Genomic DNA, 24947 nt, shown 5'->3' on the forward strand with positions numbered 1-24947 from the left:
ACGATTTCCAAATCGTCCTATCTGTAGAAAACATTTGGGGGAACTTGTATCCAAATTTACAAATACCGGTAGTGTATATAACAGAACGCACCTAGGTCATCCGTCCATTCCGGAAGAACAGCAAGTGCAAACAATTGGTGAGGTGGTAGTAAATCCTGATCAGTCTACTTATTCCGTCGCGAATGTTTGTGAGGTGTCTCTTCTACTGTGTGTAGAATCCATACAGAATTGAAATGGTACACCAATTAATTGAAGATGACCCTGATCTAAGAAGAGAATTCTGCGAAATCATGACGGAAACCATTGCAAGGCATCCTACCTATCTTCACATTATTTGTTTTAGTGACGAATGTACATTTTTTCAAACGGCAATGTTCACAGACAAAATTGCCGTTATTGGAGTGACACCAACCCTCACGTTTTCCGGGAAACATATACCCAATATCCAGAAAAAATTAATGTTTGGGCAGGAATATTGGGAAACCATATTGTAGGACTTATATCCATTGATCGAAATTTAACAACTTTATTTGAATATGCTGGAAACTACTGTTGACCCTCTCATCACTGAAATCGTCATATGGATATTGTATTCCAATAAGATGGAGCACCACCACATTACTCCAGACAAGTAAGAAACTATTTGGATACTACTTTTCCAAGTCGTTGGATTGGCCATCGAGGTCCTACAGAATGGCCAGCCCGCTCGTCAGATTTGACACATTTGGACTTTTTATATGGGGCTATTTGAAGCAAAAGGGCAAAACTGAACCTGCTTCAAAATTGGATATATGGCAGAGAATAATAAATATTTGTAGAGATATTGACATTACTGTGTTCGAAAATGTTCAGCGTGAAATATCGGATATGCTGTTCATATGTCAAGAAGTTCAAGGCAACCATTTCGAGCATCTTCCGAACTGACCTCAAGCTTATTACCTCATATAATGAAGTTAAATGTCAATGTATTCAAGGCAATTATTCTGCCATTTTATAGTAGTTGAAGATATCGACATTATATCCTAGGGTTGTGAAGTATTCGTCACGAGCTTCAAAATGATGAATCACAAGACCCTCCTTTCCATTTAATTTTTTTTTCCTAGATGGCGCCTAGTCGCCGTCTTGAAAATTTCATCAGTCAATTTCATTTCATGATAAAATATTCATGCATTAATTTCATTTTCACAAATTTCCAGTTTTTTGAGTTGACCTGTTCAAAAAATAAAAGGAGAGGGACATTAAAGAAATACACTGTGTAGTGAATATGTAATTGTTTGCACAATTTAGAAAATAAATTTTGTAATATGGGAGAAAACTGTCGGTACAATATTTGATTCTTTTCTTATTGTCACATAGATAAAACCTTAAGTTCTCAGTAGCATCTCATGTTCTTTGAATACCTGCATGCGTGTAGAGCTCGACTTGTGACACCTGGGCAGGTACCAGGTGAGAAAGGTAATTGAATATGAGAGTTACCTAACTCAAATTTATATTAAATCAAATCTATTTAATTTTTTTTTCAGTACAATAAGTGAATTAAGTCATAAACATATGTCAAAACCACTACAAATGGGTGAAATACATCTAGCCATCAGAATGCCTGTTTGTGCTGTTTCCCTCCACTCCTAGTTGGAATATTATTTTATTGTACATGTTTACATAATTCAAACAAATCATTTATTTTCTTTGTCTGAAGAGAACATGAGAGTGAAAGTAAATCAAAATTGAATTAACATTAAAATAGATATGAAGTTCGGAAAGAAAGTAAACTGAAGTCAACTGCACTAAGCAATGAGTTATTGTAAATCTTCAATATATTTTCAGAATATGTTGAGTACATTAGGATTTTCTTTTTGAGATTGTTTTAAGCTTCGTAAGAAGCTGGTAATATAATTTTGGCCCAAAAAAGGCGAATCTTTGCCTATGGGATTTTTGGTAATAAGAGATTCCAACATTTTAGTAATCAAAAAAATCTAGATTATTTCAAAATTGCTGTATATTTTGAATTTGAAAACATCAAAATGAAGACTGACAGTATATCACAGTATATCACAACCACTGATTTGTGATATACTGTTGATGTATATCAGGAACAGAATTGAACCCAAAACTGTACCCCGAGGTACACCAACAGATGTATTTGCTGAACTGCTGTGTTCTTCCCCTATCTTAACTTTTGTGTTTTCCGTGACAGATAATTTCGCATTCATTCCAAACGGTGCTCTCGTATTCCGTTCCCAAAAAGTATTCCCAACAAGACATCATTTGCCACGGTAGGAAAAGCTTTTGCTGGATCAAGAAAAACAGCTAAACATTTCAATGATTCATCCATTATTTCTATTGTGTGTTCAACAGCGTTTTCAGTGTTCGAGTTTTGAATGAATCCAAAATGTCCATTGGTTATAACATGGTACTTGTAAAAAAAAAACTCAAATCATCTTTTCTTGACCGATTGTTCAAAAATTTTTTCAAAATTATCTATCACAGAGATTGGTGTATAATTCTTCATTTTGTGTCTGTTGCCCCAGCCTTGTAAACGGGTATAACTCTTTCCATTGGTTGGGTAGGTTTCCATTTTTGTAGCATGAATTTATTAGATGGACAGGCGGTTTCAAAATACAGGGTGGGCCATCGAAAATTTGACATGGAGGTTTTGGGTATTAATCTTGTAAATCCTAAAAAACACTCAGACAGGTCGATTTTTATTGGGAGGGGGACAGTTTTTTTCCCATTTACAGCGTCGTCACTTCAACTCCGGAGCAGAGGGGTGAACAACGTTTGGGATTTTAATAGGGAACTGGGGGCGAGTCGCACATCGTTTGAAAAATCTTGGAATTCTACAAACAACGGTGTACATGTTTTTTTAATTTGGACGAACTATATTAAATTTAGAATTGAAGTGACTTTATTCTCATGTTAGCATATGCTCAAAATGGGCACCTCCAGCTTCCATGCAATAATAGAGATTCTGCTGGAAACGTTCTCGAACATTGTGGAGCATTTCTGGAGTGATTTGGCGACATTCATTTGTGATTCGTTGCCGTAAATCTTCGAGTGATGCAGGAGGAGTACAGTAAATTCTGATTTTCAAATGACCCCAAAGAAAGAAATCTAACGGCGAAAGGTGTGGTGATCGTGGTGGCCATTCGATAGTGCTCCGCCTCCCAATTCAGTGATCCGGAAAAGTCTGATCTAAATACTGCCGAACAGGCAGAGCATAGTGCGGGGGAGCCCCATCTTGTTGAAATATTAACAGATCCTACCGATAATTGTGGTCATTCTCAATAATAACAGTGAGAAGGGGATTAATAGTATCTTCCAGAAGCTCCAGATATATTTGTCCGGTTGAATTGCCTTCTAAAAACAATGGGCCAACAATACGGGCACCAAAAATTCCATTTAATTTTTGTGGACGTTGAGTATGCACTTCATGAAAAATGTGAGGATTTGAATCAGCCCAATAGCGACAATGGCGATTAACTGTGCCATTTAGAAAAAAAGAACATTCATCATTGAAGCAAATGTTGAAAACAAAATGTGAATTTTCCACCTCTCGGTCACTAACCAACTCGCAAAATTGCAAGCGTCGATCGATATCATCTTCATTCAGTTCTTGCGTTAATTTAATTTTGTGAGGATGCATATTGTGGGCTTTCAAAATACGCCGAATGCTAGTTCGTGACATCCCGGAAACAAATGCTAAGTTTCTTGTGCTCAAAGTATAGTCAAGCCCAACCTGACCCATAATTGTCACTTGTGTTGCCTCATTTGTTACTGGTGGTTCGATTTACCGTTTTTAATTTGATACAGATCCAGTTGCGCGAAATTTTGCAATTAAATCGAAAACATACTGTCGCGACACATTCTTCCCATGTTGTTGATTGAACAGTTCAGCGGCTCTCACAGCATAACGTCTATTTTCATAGTACAGTTCAATCAACTCAACCCTCTCTGCAGTTGTGTAATCCATTGTTTCTTCAGCAACCCTTTACGGCACTCACTACACAATATTGAGAAAGTCAAATATTCAGAAAGAACTCTTTTGAATACATCCAAATTCGAAAAATGTACACCATTGTTTAGAGAATTCCAAGATCTTTCAAACGATCTGCGACTCGCCGCTCCCAGTTCCTTATTAAAATTCCAAGGATTGTTCACCCCTCTGCTTCGGAGTTGAAATGACGACGCTGTAAATGGGGAAAAAACTGTTTCCATCCCAATAAAAATCGATCTGTCTGAGCTCTTTTTCGGATTTGCAAGATTAGTACTCAAAACCTCCATGTCAAGTTTTCGATGGCCTACCATGTATATGTATGTTTATATTGGGTTCAGAGGTCCTGGTCCTGGTGCACAATTATTTTGGGTCTACCTATACAGGTAGACCTATACAGGTCAGAGCAATCGAGGCCTCTGTTGAAAAATTGTCTGATAAATCGCATTTTATCAATTTGACCAGCCATGTCAAGTCTTATTTTTATGAAATAATCATTAAAAAAATCACCTTTTGTTTTATTTTCATTTATGGAAATACCATTTTCTTCAGTAATAGTAATGTTATCTATTTGGTTTTCATTTGATTTAGTGTTGGATATTTCGTTCATGGTTTTCCATGTTTATTTACAAAGTCCGCTACCTTCATCTAGCTCATTTCTGTTATATTGGTTTTTCCCCATTCTGATTAATTTCTGACCACATTTCTGATTTTTTATATTGTTGCTCATGGTCGTGAGAATATTTGTTTAGCATTTTGTTTTTAAGGTAATCCCTTGTTTTGATGAAGATGAAGAAACAGAAAATCAAAGCCACTTTTTCCCAAAGATTATTCTCTCCTAAAAATGAACCCCTCTCAATTCAAACTGCAATTTTAATTGTAATTTTTGAGTGCACTATCATTCATGAACAAAGTCTTTATTCTCATTCAAAGTTTGAATTGCTACCGGGTAATTTCTTTGAAAACTGATTTTTGTTAAATAAAACGTTACAGAAAAAATTTTATGTAAAGAACTTCACTCTGTATTCTTTTGGGAGGGCTATTGGAAAGGCAAAAGTTATATATAATTCACACACCTCAAGATATAGATCTAACAAACTAAAATTAGAAACTAGAATTGCAATTTCGAGGAACTCGAAGTGTGGAAAAGCAGCGTTGTTTAACTTCTACATTGAATTCATAGTCGTCTTCACGTATTCTAAATTCTTCGCTTTTTTTTCCTAATTTCAATAATTTGAAGTCTATTGCTCTATTGCTCGTTGTGGAATTGGCCGCGGTGGTAGTGCGACCGACTCACGATCGGAAGGACGTGAGTTCGATTCTCGCCTCGACCAGATATTTTCCCGAGAGAATTTATCTGATTGAAGCTGGGATTATTCTGCAACCGTGTTAGGAATCACACGTTGACAGGTAAGACCTCGTTAGTCTTCAGCTCGCATAAGTTTCTCAACTTCTGAGAGTTGTTGTTCGTATGGGGGCGACAGCTGATTAACGAAAAAACAGATTTTCAACAGAAACAGATTTAAACAGACTCAATTTACCTTTTGGATTTCGAAAATAAGAAGCTGACAATTGAAAGTAACCAAAACCTTCATCAATGAAAAATTTAAAAAACCAGAAATACATCAGATCGACTCAGACACTCTCATTTGAAATTCGATTCATTTTGCAAATGATGAAACGCCTGAAGGAATAATTTGTCATCAATTCGAACGCACATCCAATTGATAAAAAATGGAGAATTGATGGGCACTTATCTAATCAGAAAAAATAAATAAGTATCAAGCACATATGAATGGTATATAACTGTTGATTCCTGATTTTTTTCGACAGATCGTGCAATTATTGTGCAATAATTTTTGTCTTTGTCAATTTACTATTCGAGTTATCTGTGCGAGTCGTTCCATAAACATTCACACCATGGCGTGGAAACCTTCATTGTTTGTGGGTTTGATATTAATCACAAAAATAGATACGGGGTAAGTTTCAAAACAATTTTCAACGATCAAATCATGATTCAACTAGGTTTTAAAGTTAAGTTTGCCATTTTCTGTTTTTTAATATTATTTGGTCATTGATCACTCATCAAAAATTCATTCATTCATATAAAAACTACGTAACCGCCACATATAGGATATTCACGTTAAGAAGAGAATGACGTCATTTTGGTAATTTTGTATATCCAACATAACCCCTTTAAAATTCCCTATGAAATGCGTTCAATAGCAATGAAACAAGTAAAATTTCATTTTGTGAATTGCTCAACTGATAGTAAAATTTCAGAAGTTGCCGAGTCGAAAAAAAATCGAAATACAAAAATCGAATACTGTCAGTCTTGTTCTTCTTTTCAGAACTAATCATTCCTTTTGATAAGACCTGCGTATATTCAAAATGCCTAAAGTATTGTCGAAACAGTCTCAACAAAGTTGTATTTCAACAAAGTAAATTAATAGTAAGTAAGGTTAATAGCAATAAAACAAATCAACAGTACAAAAAAATTAAGTTTGAAATAGTACACATGTTGGCAACGGCGTAACTTGTCATCTTATGACGTCATTCTCTTCTTAACGTGAATATCCTATATTTGTATCATTTGTTTCTTGGAAATTATCAATTCAAAATATCTTTGAACTCGGAATTTCGACTTCAACACTCTTCAATTTTATTTCGAGTCGAAATTTCAACTTCAGTTTCGAAATTTCGACTTCAATCTGTGGATTTTGACTTTAATCCGGAGATTTACTTTGAGTCGAAATTTCAACTTCGAACTAGAAATTTCAACTTCGAATTCGAAATTTCGACTTCAAACTCGAAATTTCGACTTTAATCTCAAAATTCATTCAGAATCGAAATTTCAACGTCAATTTCGAAATTTCGACTTCAGTCTAGAAATTTTGACTTCAATCTTGAAATTCATTTCAAGTTGAAATTTCGAGATTGAAGTTGAAATTTCAAGTTTGAAGTTGTAATTTCGAGATAGAAGTCGGAACTTTGACTTCAGAGTCGAAATTTTCAATTTTGAAGTTGTAATTTCCAAAAAACAAATAATAAAAATATGTGGCATTTCTGAGCTTCTTCACATTAGATACTGGGTAAATCCGAAAGAAAATGTTTATTACTTTTTGAAAATGAAATTTCACCACTATATCTGACTGGAATGTTGCAATATGCTTTGACAGCAGTTACGGTGGTTCCTGGTTATTCATTTAAAGCGTTTGAGGGCGTTATTTTCAAGTTACTTCATTAATTTTATAGTGTTGCTAATCCATGGTGAGTATTTTTCATAATTTCGGAGAGCGCATATAGTTACAGGAGATGAATCCAATTATTTTCTTGTGGCCAGGAATTGCATAACTGAATTTGACGTTACAATGTATCAAGAAGTTGTCGGAAATATAACTCTCAAGTTTAGCTAATGAAGTGAATAATATGGCAGAAAATTGGTTCACATTAAATTCACATAAAATCCAAAATTTTCATTTTTCTGCACGTTTGATGACGAGAAAGAGGTAAAAATATTGGGAATAACTTTGGACAGTAACCTGACTTGGAACTGTCACATCAATCAGTCAAAAAGTAAATTATGTTCAACAATATTTATTGCATGTCAACTGTGAGATGTAAATGGTTCTAAAAACAACATATTTTTACCTTTTTCACTCTTGCATTAGCTACAGCTACTACTCTGGGGAAATTTTATGGAAGCTGCGATATTTTTAAGATTCAAAATAAAACTATACGAGTCATCAGTCACTCTAATTTTATAGAACATTTTTTCATAAAATTTAAGTTTCATTTTGAGTTGGAGTTTACAAAAAGTCGAGTTCCTTGATCAAACGATTTCGTTTAACAAAATCCCAAAAAATAGTTTGGACAATGATTTATTTATTAGTCTTTCTCTTGAGTTCAAAGTTCTCAGTCACTCTAAGTTTGGAAAAAACAGTGAAACACTATCTTCTGAGTTACTCACTCAATGGATATTGAAAACATATTTCTACAACCCAATTTTGAAAATAGGTTATGTGTTATTTCTTCTTCTTTTTTCATTTGTAGGTTGGTCAAGCTTTGTGTTGACATTATGTATATATTTTTTCTGACTGCACAATATTTTGGATAATTTTAAAATGTGTGTGTTGTCCAATTTTTGAAATATTTATGTTGTTAAATTTTTATAACTCATTTTTAATGTGAATGACCTGCTACAAACATATTTTAGTATGTAATGAAGTCAATGAATTTACTTGACTTACTACACTTACTAAGTGTCTTCAATATCATTTTCGTAGCTACTCATTTCAAAATTGATTATGATCAGATCGATTAAGGGCGTGCAATTTGAAGATTTTCGCGAAGATTCTTAAATAACTTGTTCAAAATAAAACGATTCTAATAAGGATGTGTAGCGTGTACGAACTAATGGACCAACGAAAAAAAAGTGAATACTGAAAAAAACAGTTGAATGGGTGATATGTCAAATATAACTGAAGAATAAAATTGAAAATTCGTCATTATATATCTTCCAAATAATAGTATCCAAATTTCCACGATGCGGAACAATATCGCTATACGAAACAGAGAATATATCAAGCAATTCAAAGGCAATCTTCAGTTAGGTACCTATATATCGAAAACTGAAGCCTACACTTGAAACTATAAGGTACTTTGAGTATGTCGATGAAAAATTCTGATTTCCTTAACAGAAAACGACTTTCGTTCAACAAATAGGTACTTTTTATTATCAATTTCTCCCAACAGAATGACATTTAACGCTAATTATGAAAATGAAAATACACCGAAAAAAAAAACTAATCAATAGAGTTTATTGTATGATTTTCACTTTTATTATATTAGAGTGAAAATCATAAAATAAACTGTATTAATTAGTTTTAACATTGATTTCCATCAAGTATCAATTTAATTAATGAAAATATATTTGTACGACGAGACATTACCTGTATAGGCTTTCATATAGATCATACTTTATTATATTAATTCTATTTTTTCGAGCGCCAAGCGCCACAGAAATATTCAAATATCCTTTCTTATTACGCATCTACAACATAAAACTAACCCGCATACAAAATTTCAGCCTTCGAAAATTGAGCGGTACGGAGAAACAGTGATGAAAAGGTAATTTTCATATGTGAACGCGCCCCTTTTATCCCCAGAGAGGGCACTCCAATTGAACTATTTGAAAATCCTTTCTTATTGCACAAGTAAGAGCTGAGAAGAACCTATATATGAAATTTTAGCTTCCTAGGACTAACCAGTATGGAGAAAAAGAGATGAATGAGTGTTAAGTGAGTGGCTTTCGCATTTATATAAGTATAGAAGTATAGATATATCTTTCATTACCATTTCATATCAGCTAGTAATCCAAGGAAACAAATAGTCAACACACAGATAGGTGTAGTCTATCCATTCCCAACTGCAACGGCAATAAGAATAAGAGTACAGTCATAAACATTTCTTGCCTGTGGTCACTACTCGTCCAGATAGTTAGTAAACGTGCTATCACGTTTTAAAGGCATTAGTAAAGGCTCGACTAGCTGGACTGGCTGAATATTTTTCTATCAGTGCCGTGTGTTCGTGGGGTTAGGTGAGGTAGTGAGTGGTTTTGCAAACGGATTTTTGAAAACTTTTTCTAGAGATCAATTACTCTAACACCAAACTGATATTTTTGCACTCGACGTGCGTTTCGCTAACAAGGTTAGCATCTTCAGGAGAAGCAAATTGATGCTGAATCTAAAGACAAGGGTTAGCTGTTTATATACCTAAAGTTTTTTGGTCAGATGTGGACTTTGTTAAAGAATGATTATCCTAATGGATTTTCCGGTAATTAACTAGTGGAACCACTACCTGTAAATTAATTCGTCAACAGTAGATTGGAAAGCGGACGAATTAATTTGCAGGTAGTGGTTCCACTAGTTAATTACCGAAAAAAAAATAAGGATAATCATCATTTAACAAACAAAGTCCACATCAGACCAAAAAACTTCAGGTATATAAACAGCTAACCCTTGTCTTTAGATTCAGTATCAATTTGCTTCTCCTGAAGATGCTAACCTTGTTAGTGAAACGCGCGTCGAGTGCGAAAATACCAGTTTGGTGTTAGGGTAATTGATCTCTAGAAAAAGTTTTCAACTTTCACACCAAAGGTTCCAATCTCATCGTTCAAACCGATTTTTGTGAAAATCTTAGTGTTTTTGGGTATTTTCATCAATATGGCTTTCTGGAGACCTTTCGAAACAAATGATAACATTACGTGTGAGAAATCTGTGTCAATTGACTGGAATCCGGAATTTGAAAATAAGGACTTACATGATCAAGTTCAGCGAGTAATTTTAAATATTCATGAATGCTTGAAGAAGGAAAACTGTCACACTTCACAGAATGCTATTGTGAATAGAATATGCAAGTTAACAAAACTATCTCGTTCGACAGTTCTTCGAGTCACTGAAATAGGGGATGTCATTGACCATGCGATGAAACGAAACCAAAGGAATTAAAAATTCGCAAACGTTGATGGTGCTACAGAAGATGTGATTCGGCGAACAATTTATGGTATATACCAAAAAAATGAAGTACTAACCTTGGAAATGATTTGGTATAAACTACTCGACTATCCCGATTACAATTACAAATCTTTAGAAACTCTACGAGGTGTCTTATTGTCTTGTGGTTTCAAATATAAAAAATTGAACAATCGAATTTTCATAATGGAATCGACACGCATTGTTCAACTCCGACAAGAATATTTGAGGCGAATGAAAAGCTACTGACAATCCAGCAGACATATAATCTAACTCGACGAAACTTGGTTTGACACCCATGATGTTGTCAAATATGGCTGGGTAGATGAAACCAAGTATTGTGCTCTGAACACACCTCCTTCAAGAGGAAAATGTGTTATAATTTTGCATGCCGGAAAAGTGGTTTCGTACCTAACGCTTTTCTTCTGTCTGCCAAAAATATAAAGGATTCGTCTGCTGATTACCACGATGATATGACTGCGGCTTTATTCCAAACCTGCTTCACTGAGCAGCTTCTCTCAAATATTCCTCCAAACTCGGTTATTGTTATGGATAACGCTTCGTATCATTCTCGTTTATTGACTACAATACCTAACAATAACACAAAAAAATCAGATATTGTTGATTTCATGCGAAATCATGACATGGAAATACCCAAAAAAAATCCAACGGAAAAGGTATTACTGGCGACCATAATACAACGTAATTTCAAAATTGTAATGAATCTGAAGCCGGCCCTGACCGACGCATGACGCATGACGGAATACCGCGAAAGAGCGGGAAGGATGCGGATGAGTCCCGAAATCCGCAGAGGGATCCGGAACGTTCGTTGACAATATAAAAACGTCGCTAATCGTCCCGAAGAGTAGTCTGTACCAAGAAAGCGATTCGAGCGGTTAACAAACGGTGAAGATAAATTAAGCGTTAGTAACTGAGTGGTGTAAATAAATTAGTTGTGATAGTGAAGTATTGTTGAAATAAATTTGTTTAAGACAGTTAATTCTTTAATTCGTTACAATTGGTGATCAGAAGTGGATTTTTAAAATAAATTTGTGAGCGCTTGGTGGACAATTTTTGTATTACGGTGTAATTGACTATAAAACTTTCGCACTTTCGCGCAGATAGACTGGTGATTCATTGTGTTTCGCGAAGCGGACAGTACCGGACGACGGAAATATAAACTGATAGACCTTTCTCGCGAAAAATAGACTTGTGAAAGTAAATAAGTGTTTCGGACTCCATTAAATAAGTGGACATATTCAGTTTTGAGTAAAATAGACAGTAATAGATAAAATGTGTTCAAGGAAAGTGCGCCTAGTGGACTTGAAAGTTGCCGAATTGAAGCAAGAATTGGAGGAGAGAGAACTGGATTCTTCCGGAAAAAAAATCAGTACTCCAGAAGAGACTATGGGACAACTTGATTGAATCAGGAGAAGATCCCGAAACATATTTATTCGAAGTTTCTGGGGGTGATTGGAGTTCAATAATGAGCAAACTCAAATCATCTAAAGGAACAATTCGTTCAGGCCAGTCTCAACACCCTACACAGTAGGTTAATGGACTGACACCTATCAGAAAACAACTACTCCCCTGGCTAATACCACGAAGGGCGTTGGATTATATCCGACAGGTGTCAGTGCAGGATTCTTCACAGAAGTTATTCCTGCATATGCTGTTGGCGATACAACTGCCGCAATAGATTTTCAATTATTGGAACACACTTGCAGACCGGTTTCGGGCTGTTTGGCCACTCGTCAGTGCAAGGTAGTGTATATCATCAACATAAAGTCGATGATTTCCGATAATTGAAAATCGAATTCCGTCAGAGTATCATTCCTCGAACTAAGCTGAAGACTACAACAAACAACAGGTTTGTCGTCGCTCCATCTGTCTGTGAACGAGGTAACCAACTGCATATCCAAATTTGCCCAATTCCTCGTAAAAGGAAAAAAATCTTTCACGTATAGTCAGTGGGCATACTTGAAGACTGGCTATAAATCAAATCATCTAAAGGAACAATTCGTTCAGGCCAGTCTCAAGTGAAGAATCCTGCACTGACACCTGTCGGATATAATCCAACGCCCTTCGTGGTATTAGCCAGGGGAGTAGTTGTTTTCTGATAGGTGTCAGTCCATTAACCTACTGTGTAGGGTGTTGAGACTGGCCTGAACGAATTGTTCCTTTAGATGATTTGATTTATAGCCAGTCTTCAAGTATGCCCACTGACTATACGTGAAAAATGAGCAAACTCGATGGACTTCAACAAAATTCGGTAAGTCTGGAGGAGGAGCTTCTGGAAAATTCGAAGAGTTTGAAAGATGAACTTCAACAAAATTCGGTAAGTCTGGAGGAGAAGCATTTGGAAAATTCGAAGAGTTTGAAAGATGAACTTCAACAAAATTCGGTAAGTCTGGAGGAGAAGCTTCTGGAAAATTCGAAGTGCTTGAAGGAAGAACTTCTAGAAAATGCAGAAGGCTTGAAGAAAGAGCTTTGTAGTGTGGCAAGCCTACTCGAAGAAAGGATAGGAACCATCGAGACAGAGATGGACAAAATCAGAGAGGAAATCAAAGGGGAAATCAAAGATGAAATCGGAGCAGACATGAAGAAAATGGGAAAACAGCAATGAAATCAAAGGCGAATTCGAGGCAGAAATCAGCAATATGAAAAAAACAATTAGCAAGTTGCAAAACCAAATTGTTAGTTCTGCCCACCCCACAGAAACGGTTACTGAAAATTCAATTCCGGAACTGAAAGATGTCAAACTCAGTTCTGAACCAGGAAAGCTCTCCATGAAGCCGCCCCAGTTCGAAGGAAAAACTCCTTGGGCAAATTACCGCCGACAATTTGAAGCTGCGGCCAGAGCGAATGGATGGAATGCAGGAGAAAAGGCGGTAGCATTAACATTGGCGTTGCGTGGAGAAGCAACGAATATCCTGCAAACCCTCACGGCCCAGGAACAGGAAGAATATGACCAACTTGTAAAGCATCTTGAACTGCGGTATGGACAGGCCCACCTAGAGCACGTTTACCATTCACAGCTCAAGAACCGCTGCCAGAAATCAGGAGAATCCCTACAGGAGTTTGAAGCCGACATAGCTCGATTGGTTCGTCTGGCGTATCCTGCTACACCCGAAAATGTAATGGAGCGGTTAGCAGTTCAAGCATTCTTGGATGGACTTCGCGACCAAGAAACGAGACAGGCCTTGACGCTAGCTCATCCCAAACATCTCGTGGATGCACTGGCAAGCGCTCTGGAGTTTGAGGCTGCAAAACAATCCTGCAAGAGCCAGAGCAAAGTTCGAGCTATCGAGGAGGATGGACAAGTGCCTGCAGATATTGAGGCCACCATCAGAAAAGTAATGAAAGAAGTTTTGCCTGAGAGGAAAAATATAAGATGCTGGAACTGTGGGAAAATTGGACATGTGCGTAGCAAATGTCCAGCTTTCAAAGAATCGACACCAAATCAGGAAAACTAGAGGGGGTCGATGAGAAGGGGCAATCGTCGACCTGTACCCAGCAAGCCCCCGTAAAAAACGCATATGTTGACGTTCTCCAACGACAAGACAAAGGTGTTTTCGTAGACGGCCTCATCAACAACGAGCCTTGCACCATGCTGCTAGATACAGGTGCGACGAGAACCATTCTTGGGCCAACCTTTGCCAAAACACCGGCAAGAATTGAACCGTCAAGCTGGAATCTACGCACTGCAACAGGGGAGCCAGCCAATGTACTTGGAGAAATACCAATTGAATTGGTGTTGGGCAGCACAAAATTGAAACATCGTGCATTGGTGGCGGACATCGAGGACGATGCGATCATTGGAATGGACATAATGAATTCCAGAGGGTTCGAGCTGAATTTTCAAGACGGCGTCTTACGTGTCGGCGGAAAAGAGCTGGTGCTTCATGGAAGAAGCGAAGAGATGATTAGAGTCCTGTTGGCCGAAGACGTGTGCGTACCTAAGAGGGCTGAAACCATACTAAAAGCTCGCTTGGACGGTGGTGCGAGCAGCGGGAATGTGGTAATGTTCGAGCCCAAGATACATGACTAGAAAATTGGACGAGGAATTGCACTGGGGAAGACCCTGTTGCGTGTTGATAAAGTTGTGCCGGTCAGGGTCATGAATGTCAACTACTTTCCCGTGACCTTGAAGAAGGGAACAATGCTGGGGCACTGTTCGTCCATTTCCTCTGTCATACGGAGTGTACGCAGTTCAGTTAGCCAAGCCAACAACTTGCCTAAAGAGTTGGAGAAGTTAATTGACATTTCCTCCAAAGACATACCATCAACTCACCGATCTAAATTGAGGGAGTTAGTCAAGAGGTACCAGGAAATCTTCGATATTGGAGAAGGAAAAGGCGGCAGAACGAATGTGGTTCAGCATAGAATCGACACTGGGAATGCCCGACCAATTCGGCAATCGGCTAGAAGACTCCCTCTTGCCAAGAGAGAAGAGGCAGACAAGATAGTCAGCGATATGGGAAAAGAAGGAGTCATCGAACCTTCTGACAGCCCCTGGTCTTCCCCAGTCGTGTTAGTGAAGAAGAAGGACGGCTCGACAAGGTTCTGCGTGGATTATCGCCAACTAAATCACGTGACAAAGAAAGACAGCTACCCTCTTCCAAGAATCGACGACACCCTAGACACGCTAGCCGGCTCCACAATTTTCTCGACCTTGGATTTGAAGAGTGGATATTGGCAAGTTGAATTGGCCCCAGAAGATCGAGAAAAGACAGCTTTCACCATCGGCTCAGGATTGTGGCAGTTCACGGTTATGCCATTCGGGCTTTGTAATGCTCCGGCGATTGATGAAGACGGTTCTCAAAGGTCTCTCATGGAAGACGTTTCTAGTGTATCTCGACGATATGATCGTGGTCGGAAAATCGTTCAACGATCATTTGAAAAATCTGGAGGAGGTGTTCATGCGTCTGAGGAGTTCTGGATTAAAACCCCAAGAAATGCCATCTGTTCCAGAAAGAAGTCCGTTATCTTGGCCACGTTGTCTCTGGGGAAGGAGTGGCGGTAGACGAACAAAAGATCAAAGCAGTTAAGGACTGGCCCATTCCAAAAGACATACATCAGCTTCGGAGCTTCCTTGGTTTATGCACCTACTACCGCCGATATGTGCTGGGGTTTGCCAACATCGTCAAACCATTGACTCGCCTCACAGAAGGACAGATACAGTTCCAGTGGTCTGAGGAATGCCAAGACTCATTCAAGAAGCTGAAGAAAGCTTTGATCAACGCTCCCGTTTTGAGCTACCCCTTACCTGACGGAGAGTTCATTTTGGATACGGACGCCAGCAACGTGGGACTTGGACCACTTCTTTTTCAAATCCAGGAAGAATTCGACTTCGAAATAGAACATCGAGCTGGGACTAGCCATAAAAAAGCAGATGCCCTATCACGGAGACCTTGCTTCGATGACTGCTCACATTGTCGACGAGCAGAAGAGAAGGAAGCAGCTATTTGTTGAACTACAGCTGTAGACGACAACTGGGAGGATGATAAGATCAAGGAAGACCAAGAGAAAGACCCAGATCTTGGTTTAGTCATCGGATGGAAGAAAAGTAATCGAAGACCATCGTGGCAGGAGGTAGCAGGTTATTCGCCAGTGATCAAGTCCTACTGGGCACAATGGAACTCCCTTACTTTGGAAAACGGGGTTCTGAAGCGGGTGTTGGAGTCTGAAGACGGTGCAGAAGAAAGGCACCAGACAGTGGTACCCAGGAGCAGACGACGGGAGGTGCTCAAAGAAATCCATGATGGAGTCACTGGAGGACATCTGGGAGTAACGAAGACCCTCCAGAAAGTAAGACAACGGTTTTACTGGGTTAATTGTCAAGCCGACGTCAAGGACTGATGCAGAAAGTGTGCTGTATGCGCTGCCAGTAACGGACCTAGGATACGACCGAAAGCTCCAATGCGTCAGTATAACGTGGGTAGTCCTTTCGAGAGAATCGCCATCGATATCGCCGGCCCGTTCCCAAAGTCCCACCATGGGAACAAATACATCCTGGTAGCCATGGACTACTTCAGCAAGTGGGCAGAAGCCTATGCCCTGCCCAACCAGGAAGCCTTTACCGTCGCTGACGTCCTGGTAAAGGAATGGATATGTCGATTCGGTGTCCCATTGGCATTCGGACCAGGGCAGAAATTTTGAGTCCAACCTGTTCCAAGAAACAAACGGTGAAGATAAATTAAGCATTAGTTACTGAGTGGTGTAAATAAATTAGTTGTGATAGTGAAGTATTGTTAAAATGAATTTGTTTAAGACAGTTAATTCTTTAATTCGTTACAATATTATTGATTCGATGTGTGAAACACGTGATCATATTCTCTTACGTTTGCCTCCATACTATTCAATCAATCAATCAATTCAATCAACTGTTCAATCCAATTGAAATGGTTTGGGCTACAATGAAAGAAAGCTTGCGGAAATGTAATCAGTCACCGACTTTGAATGCTGTATTGCTTGACAATATAAGGCGAGTTGTGAATGAAGTAGTTACGACCGGTCGGTCGGTAGCCAAGCGGTTCGTGGTGGGTGCTTTGTTCACTCACTCGAATTGACTGCCGTGTTTGTCGGTGGTTCAAGCCCTAGTCTGAACGATCGATCTTCACTTGCTATCGTCCAACCCGTGTTAGGAATCACACGTTACAAGGTGAGACCCCGTTAGTCCTTAGCTCTCACGAGTTTCGATTTCTGAGGGTTGTCGTTCTGTGGTTAACGGAAAAAACAGATTTTAAACAGATTTTTTTAACAGACAGAAGTAGGTAATAGTGATATGTGGAAGAACGTTATAAAAGAAGAGAACAAATATTATGTGCAAAGTTCCATAAATCTGATCGTTATTCAACCCGATGATGATTCCACCTCATCCAAATATAGCGAAGAAGAATTTTGATTTTTCTAATAATTTTGTTGGCCTCTATCATTTTGTAAATATATGTTTGACGATGATTCGGTGTTATTATTTGTGTTTTCATTGTATTTTAGAGTTTTCGACTCGGAAATCAACTATCTTAAATTTCGAAGTTTTTCATGGCGGAAAAATTCAGTTGAGATAACTTTTTCATGGGGTGATCAATTGCTATGATTGTAAGAATAAGTAACTGAAAAACTACCACAGAAAAATAATATGCCGACGCCTATGTCGAGGCGAGAATTCCCTCTCTGTGCTCTTCCACTTGGTATTGGATATACTATACTCATACACACACGCATTCACTATGACACAGGCTTTCACATGTCGTTCAGAAAATACACTATATTCCGTGTTAGAAATCACACGTTAAAAGGTAAGACCTCGTTAGTCCTTAGCTCGTACAAGTTTCGACTTTTGATAGTTATCTTTTGTATGGGTGCGATAGCTGGTTAACGAAAAAAACATATTTCAAACATTCGATTTGAGCGGAGATGAAATTAGAAGACATACCTTGTTGGTACAGTACAATTTGAAAAAAAAGTGTTACAAAACATCATTTCTCGGTACCAACTTTACTGAAATTGAATATGTCCAGAAAGCGAAAAGTAGTTTGTATGTGTATATGACACGCGTCTAGCGTTGAGAGACTGTCTTATTTAAAAAGTTAATACGAATCATTAAAAATAAAATTATTTCCTAAAGAATTTGAGAAGAGCATCAAAATTTGTTTTTAAACAATAATGTCCGCTTTTGCGAAGAATAAAAACTCAAAGTCGTCTCCACAATTTAATGTCAGCATCAGATGTTAGAGCGGTAAAACCATCAATCAGTACATGTTTCGAACTCATATAGGTTCATTATCAGCTAATATTCAAAATTATGGAAAAGAAAATATTTTATTTCATAACAGAGAGAAGAAAATTAACACATTTTACTAATGAAACAAATAGTCACGATATGATATTATAAATTTCTCCTTTTTCCTACTATAAAAAAATATTTTCTCATTTTTATTAATACGTCATTGTGACTATTTGTTTATTAGTGATATGTGTTAATTTTCTTTTCTCCGTTATAAAATAAAATATTTTCTTCTCCATAATTTTAAATATCAGCTGATGATGAACCTATATAGATTCGAAACATGTACTGTTTGATGGTTTTACCGCTCTAACAGCTGATGGCGACATTTAATTGTGGAGACGACTTTTGAGTTTTTGTTCTTCGCAAATATACTGCACTCCACTTTTAGATATAATGGACTTCTACCAGAGGTTAAAAAGGTCCGCAATAAATGAAAAACTGTTTTATCCTCGATAAATATAAACTTTTTATCTTTAATAACTATAACGCGAGACTTTTATCTAATGGAGAATCATTATCATGTTTCACACTCAGTAACAATCAGTAGATTTTTCCAAAAATAATGAGATAACTACACCTTTGAATGCCTGGAATGAATGCTTATCATTAAATACAACTACTTACATTAATGTTTTCAATTTTCTATCAGATTTCACTTAGATACTACATGAATTTGATTCACAAAGAATCTACTCGTTACTGAGATATATTTCATTATTTCAAAATAAATAGCAGAAAGAAGACTGTATAGGAGACTTTTCTGATTTTCGTTTTAGGATTTTTATTTTCTTAATACTCACGTGTTTTCTAGTGAATTGAAGACATAATGAGAATTGTGAAATTGTGACCAAAACAGCTTCAATTATATTGAAAAAGTCAATAACTCGTTTTTTATTTTAATGGACATCCACCTATGATCAAGGTATTCTGTGTAATTCAAATTCGACCCCCACCATTGGGATCTCCTAAACTACAGGGGATACGTTGAAGCTTGAATTAGGGCAAAGTTGCGTTTTTTTGTTTTAACAAAACACTGTTTCGAAACTTGGGAAATTCAGAGTGTTTCCCGAAAAAACTAAAAATCGGGATTTTCGTTTTAATTTTTTTTCTGGCGTTATTTGACAACATACCTCAAAACCGTAAACACATTTTCTTTGATACTTTTTTCAGCTACACGTTTTTATGATTCGTCATCTGGCAATCATCATCAACTTTGGTTTTTTTTGGCACCATATTGTTTTTTTCATACAGAAAAATAGTGCTTCTCATTCTGATTTCATCGATGTATAATTTGTTATGATTTGTTCTTCTGAAACCACAGGTATTAAAAAAAAACGATTTAATCGGGGATGGTCATGACTCCATCGAAAAATTTTGTTTATTGACCACTAGTTGTCAGAACTCATGAAATATCATAAGTTTGCACGAATACTTCAGTCGAAATTTCCTCATTCTCAAATGGAGAAAAACGATGTATGTTGGAACTTTATTATAAATTTGGCACTTGGCTGAGTACAGTGCGTTTCAAAAACCAAGAATGAAATCATGAACTTGTTAAAAATGCACAAAAAGTATTACTACAAGTGTTCGAAATGATGGCCTTCCTATTGAATACATAAGCGAGCTCGTCGTCTCAAATTAAAAACAGCCCCTTCTTCTGATAGACCTGAATTGCGTGATGATATTTTCACTAAGTTCACCCACTGTGTCATATTCTTGCTCACCATAGATTAGATTGTTGTGGAGCCCCACAAGTCACTGGTCCAGAATTTCCTAACCACCTATTAGGACACCTTTGGAGTAAATATTCGCAAACTGCTCTTTAATTGTGTGGAGGAGTCCCGTCATGCTGAAACCAGCAGCTGTTTGTTATGTTTAAAAGGGTAAACGTATATTAGTCCGGTCAAATTAGACTAAAAAATAAGAGTGAGGGTACATAAATTTACAACAAGCTGCAAATGCATTTAATTGTTCAATCAATCAATGAGATCTTCAAGATAACTTCAACAATGTAGACAAAGCAAAGTTTTCAACATTTTTGAATAAGGCACCCAATGCAAATCAATAGTTTTTTTTTACTTCCAGTCCAGTCTATGATATAGATATTGAAACCAGAATTTCACAATTGAAAAATAAGAAATATAAAATAGTGAGGTTCTGAAAATGGTAGCTGATTCACACATGTATCGAGAGCGGAACTCATCCTCAAATATTTAAAATAGCTCTGAAGTCTATCCAAATCCAAGATAAAGTAAACCAAAACAAAACCGAAGCGTGATGTTCACGTGATCGCCCAGTAATCGCCTTCTTGGTACGAGTTCGGTACCAGCACAGGGTTGTAATCAGTCGTTTGCGTTTTTTGTGTGGCGTGCGTTAAAGTATATTGTTTAAAATTGTTTTCCAATATGTCCAGTACAGACATTGCTGATGACACTGTGAGCTATACTCTGAGTTCAGCCAGGAAACGATAAAAAAAGACATTTGAGTGTTGAGATGAAAGAAGTGATTATAAATGTGTTCAAGAAAGAGATGGAAAAAATTGAGACATCGACTGTCGACGAAGTCGTATCGAAAGTTTCCGATAAAATTGGAGTGTGTTGCGCTTCGATTTACAATGTTTTACGGGAATATAAACAAAATCATACATTTTCCAAACCGAATACAAATCAGAATCGTCAAACCATTATAAAATCAATAGATGATGCTGATAAACATGCAATCAAAAGGAAAGTGCATGAGTACTTTTTCAGAAATGAAATACCCACGATAGACAAATTACTCACAGAAATAAATGAAGATGTTTTACTGCCAAGTTTCAAGCGGTCAACATTCCATAAAGTATTGAAACATTTGAATTTTGTATAGAAAAAACGAGGGCGCAATAGTTTATTATTGGATAGAGAGGAAATTGTGTTATGGAGGAGAGAGTATTTGACCAAAATTAAATATTATAGGGAACAACAGAGAACAATTCATTATATGGATGAAACTGTGATCTCATCTAGGAGGGCCTTCCTAGATGGACTATCCACCGGATTAACAAATCCATCAGGTAAACTTATATTTATATTAAGACCTGCCTCAATCTCAATATATAAAAAGTAACCCTCGTATTTGTTTTATTTACTTACATACCTCTTCATAATTTCAGGTAAAGGAAAACGGCTTATTATTTGTCACATCGGCAATGGGTTTGTTGCTGAAGGGCTGTGGTGTTTCGAGTCGAAGAAAACTGGAGATTATCACGAAGAAATGAACGGTGAATCTTTCGAACAGTGGTTTTCCAAAGTTCTACCCCATCTGGAGGATAATGCTGTGATCGTAATGGACAATGCACCTCATCAAGTTAATATGGGCGGATGTGAAGAATTTTGTAGCTCAGCATAACACCACGTTCAAATTTGCAGATCTCAAAGTACTTTTTGATGAGGCTTTGAAAAGAGTCACAGCGGAGAAATGGGAGAAGTGTGTTCGGCATGTGATATCGGAAGTCGAGACAAAGATGTCGAAGCTTGATAACATAATAGAGGCACAAATCGAGCCACTGATAATTCAGATTGGTGAGGATGACACTACTGATGAAGAGACAAATTCATCCAGTTGACTGATTTTGATTAATATTCCTTTTGATTTTACATAAAATAAAAATTATCAATAAAGAAATAATTACGTCTCTTATCATATAATGCTTGAGTGCGCTGTGAAAAATCCAATGAAAATCGTTTTATATTACACATATTATCTGCATTTTTCCCGTTAAACTGCAAAACTTGTGCATTTCACTCGTTTTTATAAAAAAGTTTTCCTAAGTATGATATAGCATTTGCGATCAACAAGATGTTGTTTCTAAATACGACCCTGGCCAATTCTTGAGATTTTCAATATCACGTGCGTAGGGCATGTCATGGTTTACATCCATTCTATCTTGGATTTGAATTTGCTTTAGTCACTTCTATTCATAAGAAAGGCGAGTTCAACAACACAGACATTTACAAAACACATCCTATTTCCAATATACCTGTTATCTCAAAAATATTCGAAATTGTACTAATAAATTACTAAAACATTTTGAAAAAAGAACTTATTAAGCAATACTTAATTTGGTTACAGACAGAGGAGATCAATTATCGGTGCAATCTGCGAAATGCTAGAAGCTTTTGAGGAGCGTAAATTGTACTGTGCAAAACTTTATGACATGTCCAAAGCGTTTTGATACGGTGGACCACGGTGTATATTATTACAAAAATCAGAATATTATGGGATCAGAGGAAAAGCTCTAAATCTATTTACATCGTACCTCGCAGGCCGCCAGCAACGTGTTAAATTCAACGGCGATATATCAAAACCTTTAAATCAATCATGGAGTACCACAGGGTTCAGTCCTGGGTCCTGTATTATTTATTATTCATATTAATGATATGACTTTCAACGTAATTGATGTGTCTCCTATAATGTACGCTGATGATGCCACTTTCTTGTTGAGTGACACTACGCCTCACAATCTACTTTATAACGCTAAGGCATCTGAAACCTTTCTAGCAAACTGGTCTAGAAGCAATTATCTCATTATAAATGATAATAAAACCAAAACGTTAGATTCCTCAACTGAGAATAATATAAAAAATAATGAACCAGTCAAGATTCTCGGAGTGTATTTTGACTCATCCCTGAATTTCTTTTCACATATTCACAAATTATCAAATCGATTATCCACGTGTATATACATGATGAGACAACTTAGCAACATAATAACAACGGATTGTTTAAGAGTAGCTTATTTAGCCATTTTTCACAGCATAATGACATATACACTAATAGTTTGGGGTTCATCATGTCATCTAGATATATTATTTAAACTACAAAAAAAAGTTGTAAGAATTATGGCACAGGCTAAATACGACGATCATTGTAAACCTCTTTTCAAAAATCTCCGTCTATTAGCTCTGTGATCTTGCTCCATATATGAATGTCTGTTTTATGTTGAAAATTCAATAGGTGAAAATAAATTCATCAAGCTGAAGAACATACACTACCATGATACCAGGGCCAAAACAAATATGGATTAGGAAAATCGCAAAACTCTTATTTTAAATTGCCCAGAGAATTAAATGATGTCGATATTATCAACAGACATTTCGTACAATCTGCCCACGAAAATGATAAACCAAATGAAGATGCTTTGAAATTTTACAAAAATAATATCAAGGCAGCTTCCGATACATTTTATTTCAGCACAGTCGATATTGATACAGTAAGAAAATATCTTTTCGAAATTAAATCTAATGCTACAGGAGCAGATTATATAAATTTGAAAATGATTCTACTTTGTTGTCCCCGCTTAATCTTATACATCACCCATTTTGTGAACTACTGTATAGAAAATTCTATATTTCCAGATTGTTGGAAAATCGCACACGTACTTCCCCTTCCGAAAATAAATAAGCCAAAACATTTGAAGGACTTGAGACCTATCAGTATATTGCCTATACTTTCAAAAATATTGGAAAAAAGTTTAAACGTACAAATAAGAGAGTATCTAGAACACAATAATCTTCTACCAGATAATCAATCCGGATTTCGACCCAATCACAGTTGCACTTCAGCACTTCTTAAAGTTACAGATGACTTATTTACTGCTCTTGACAATAACAACTCGGCTACTCTTGTCTTACTGGATTATTCGAAGACGTTTGATCGCATCAACCATCAACTACTATTAGCAATCTTACACTTTAATGGCTTCACCAATAGTGCAACAATGTTGATCAGATCGTATTCAGCTAGTTAAATCTGGGGATAAATGTTCTATACCTCTAAGTCTCTCGACCGGTGTCCCTCAAGGTTCCATTTTGGGACCTTTATTATTCATGATGTAAACTGCAAATCTGTCAGCATGTATATCTCATTGTCAATCTCATTACACATTTCTATTACACATTTCATCCAGAAAACGTAAATGAGGCATGCTCTATTCTCAATGAAGACCTTAATAGGTTGAATAACATATCAAAGGATCACTGTCTGCTAATCAATCCTGTCAAGTCCAAGTTAATAATTTTTAGTAACAGGAACAACAAGAATAAACTTGATCAAATTAACATCAAAATTGGTACAGAAGACATTGAAGCCGTGAGCTCAACAAGAAACTTAGGTGTAGTTCTGGACACAGAGTTGAGGTTCAGTGCACATGTAACGAAATGCATCAAAAATGCATATTGTTACCTCAAACTAGTATCAAATTTTTCAAAAATTTTAGATGTTAAAACAAAAAAGATATTGTGTGAAACCTTAGTGTTGAGCCACTTTAACTTTGCAAATATGGTGTATTACTCTAGTTTAACCAATCACGATCAAAATCGTATTCAGATTGTTCAAAATGCATGTGCCCGGTTCATTTATGGAATAAGGAAACGTAATTCAATTTCTCATAAAATTAAAGAATCGAATTGGTTAACTATGAAACAAAGATGGTTACTACATACAAGTTGTTTTATACATAATGTAATTCAAACGAAAGTACCCATTTACTTATACAACAAACTTTTATTCAGACACGACGTTCACGCATTTCATACCAGATATCGATACCGCCTTACCCCTCCAATACACCATACTTCACTATACCAAAGAT

The 24947-nt window shown here is 36.8% G+C and overlaps 2 protein-coding genes across 3 annotated transcripts in view; both read left to right on the plus strand.

The window, feature by feature from the left end:
* Positions 1 to 5797: 5797 nt before the first annotated feature.
* The window catches only part of LOC111514969 (myrosinase 1), a 66424-nt gene continuing 47274 nt past the window's right edge, over positions 5798 to 24947 (plus strand). Inside the window, exon 1 of one of the 2 annotated variants that reach the window (XM_074183620.1) lies at positions 5798 to 5970. In XM_074183620.1, coding sequence (XP_074039721.1) covers positions 5912 to 5970 — 59 coding nt within the window. In that variant the 5' untranslated portion in view covers positions 5798 to 5911. The remainder of the gene's footprint in view (positions 5971 to 24947) is intronic. The other variant, XM_074183619.1, reaches the window with a different exon arrangement.
* Positions 12868 to 18257, plus strand: LOC141485920 (uncharacterized). The gene is made up of 2 exons (XM_074183591.1): positions 12868 to 13959; positions 16516 to 18257. Exons 1-2 carry the CDS (start codon positions 13185 to 13187, stop codon positions 16614 to 16616), a joined length of 876 nt encoding a protein of 291 aa, XP_074039692.1. The 5' UTR covers positions 12868 to 13184; the 3' UTR covers positions 16617 to 18257.

The sequence above is a fragment of the Leptinotarsa decemlineata genome, unplaced genomic scaffold (genome assembly GCF_025532065.1).
Source record: "Leptinotarsa decemlineata unplaced genomic scaffold, Ldec_3_MD MMD2_tig00026340_RagTag_RagTag, whole genome shotgun sequence".
NCBI lineage: Eukaryota > Metazoa > Arthropoda > Insecta > Coleoptera > Chrysomelidae > Leptinotarsa > Leptinotarsa decemlineata.

Coding starts and splice junctions, on each gene's coding strand:
- LOC141485920 (XM_074183591.1), top strand. CDS start 13,185: ATGAAAAAAACAATTAGCAAGTTGCAAAACCAAATTGTTAGTTCTGCC. Junction 13,960..16,515: donor TGGACATGTGCGTAGCAAAT/GTCCAGCTTTCA, acceptor CCGTTCCCAAAG/TCCCACCATGGGAACAAATA.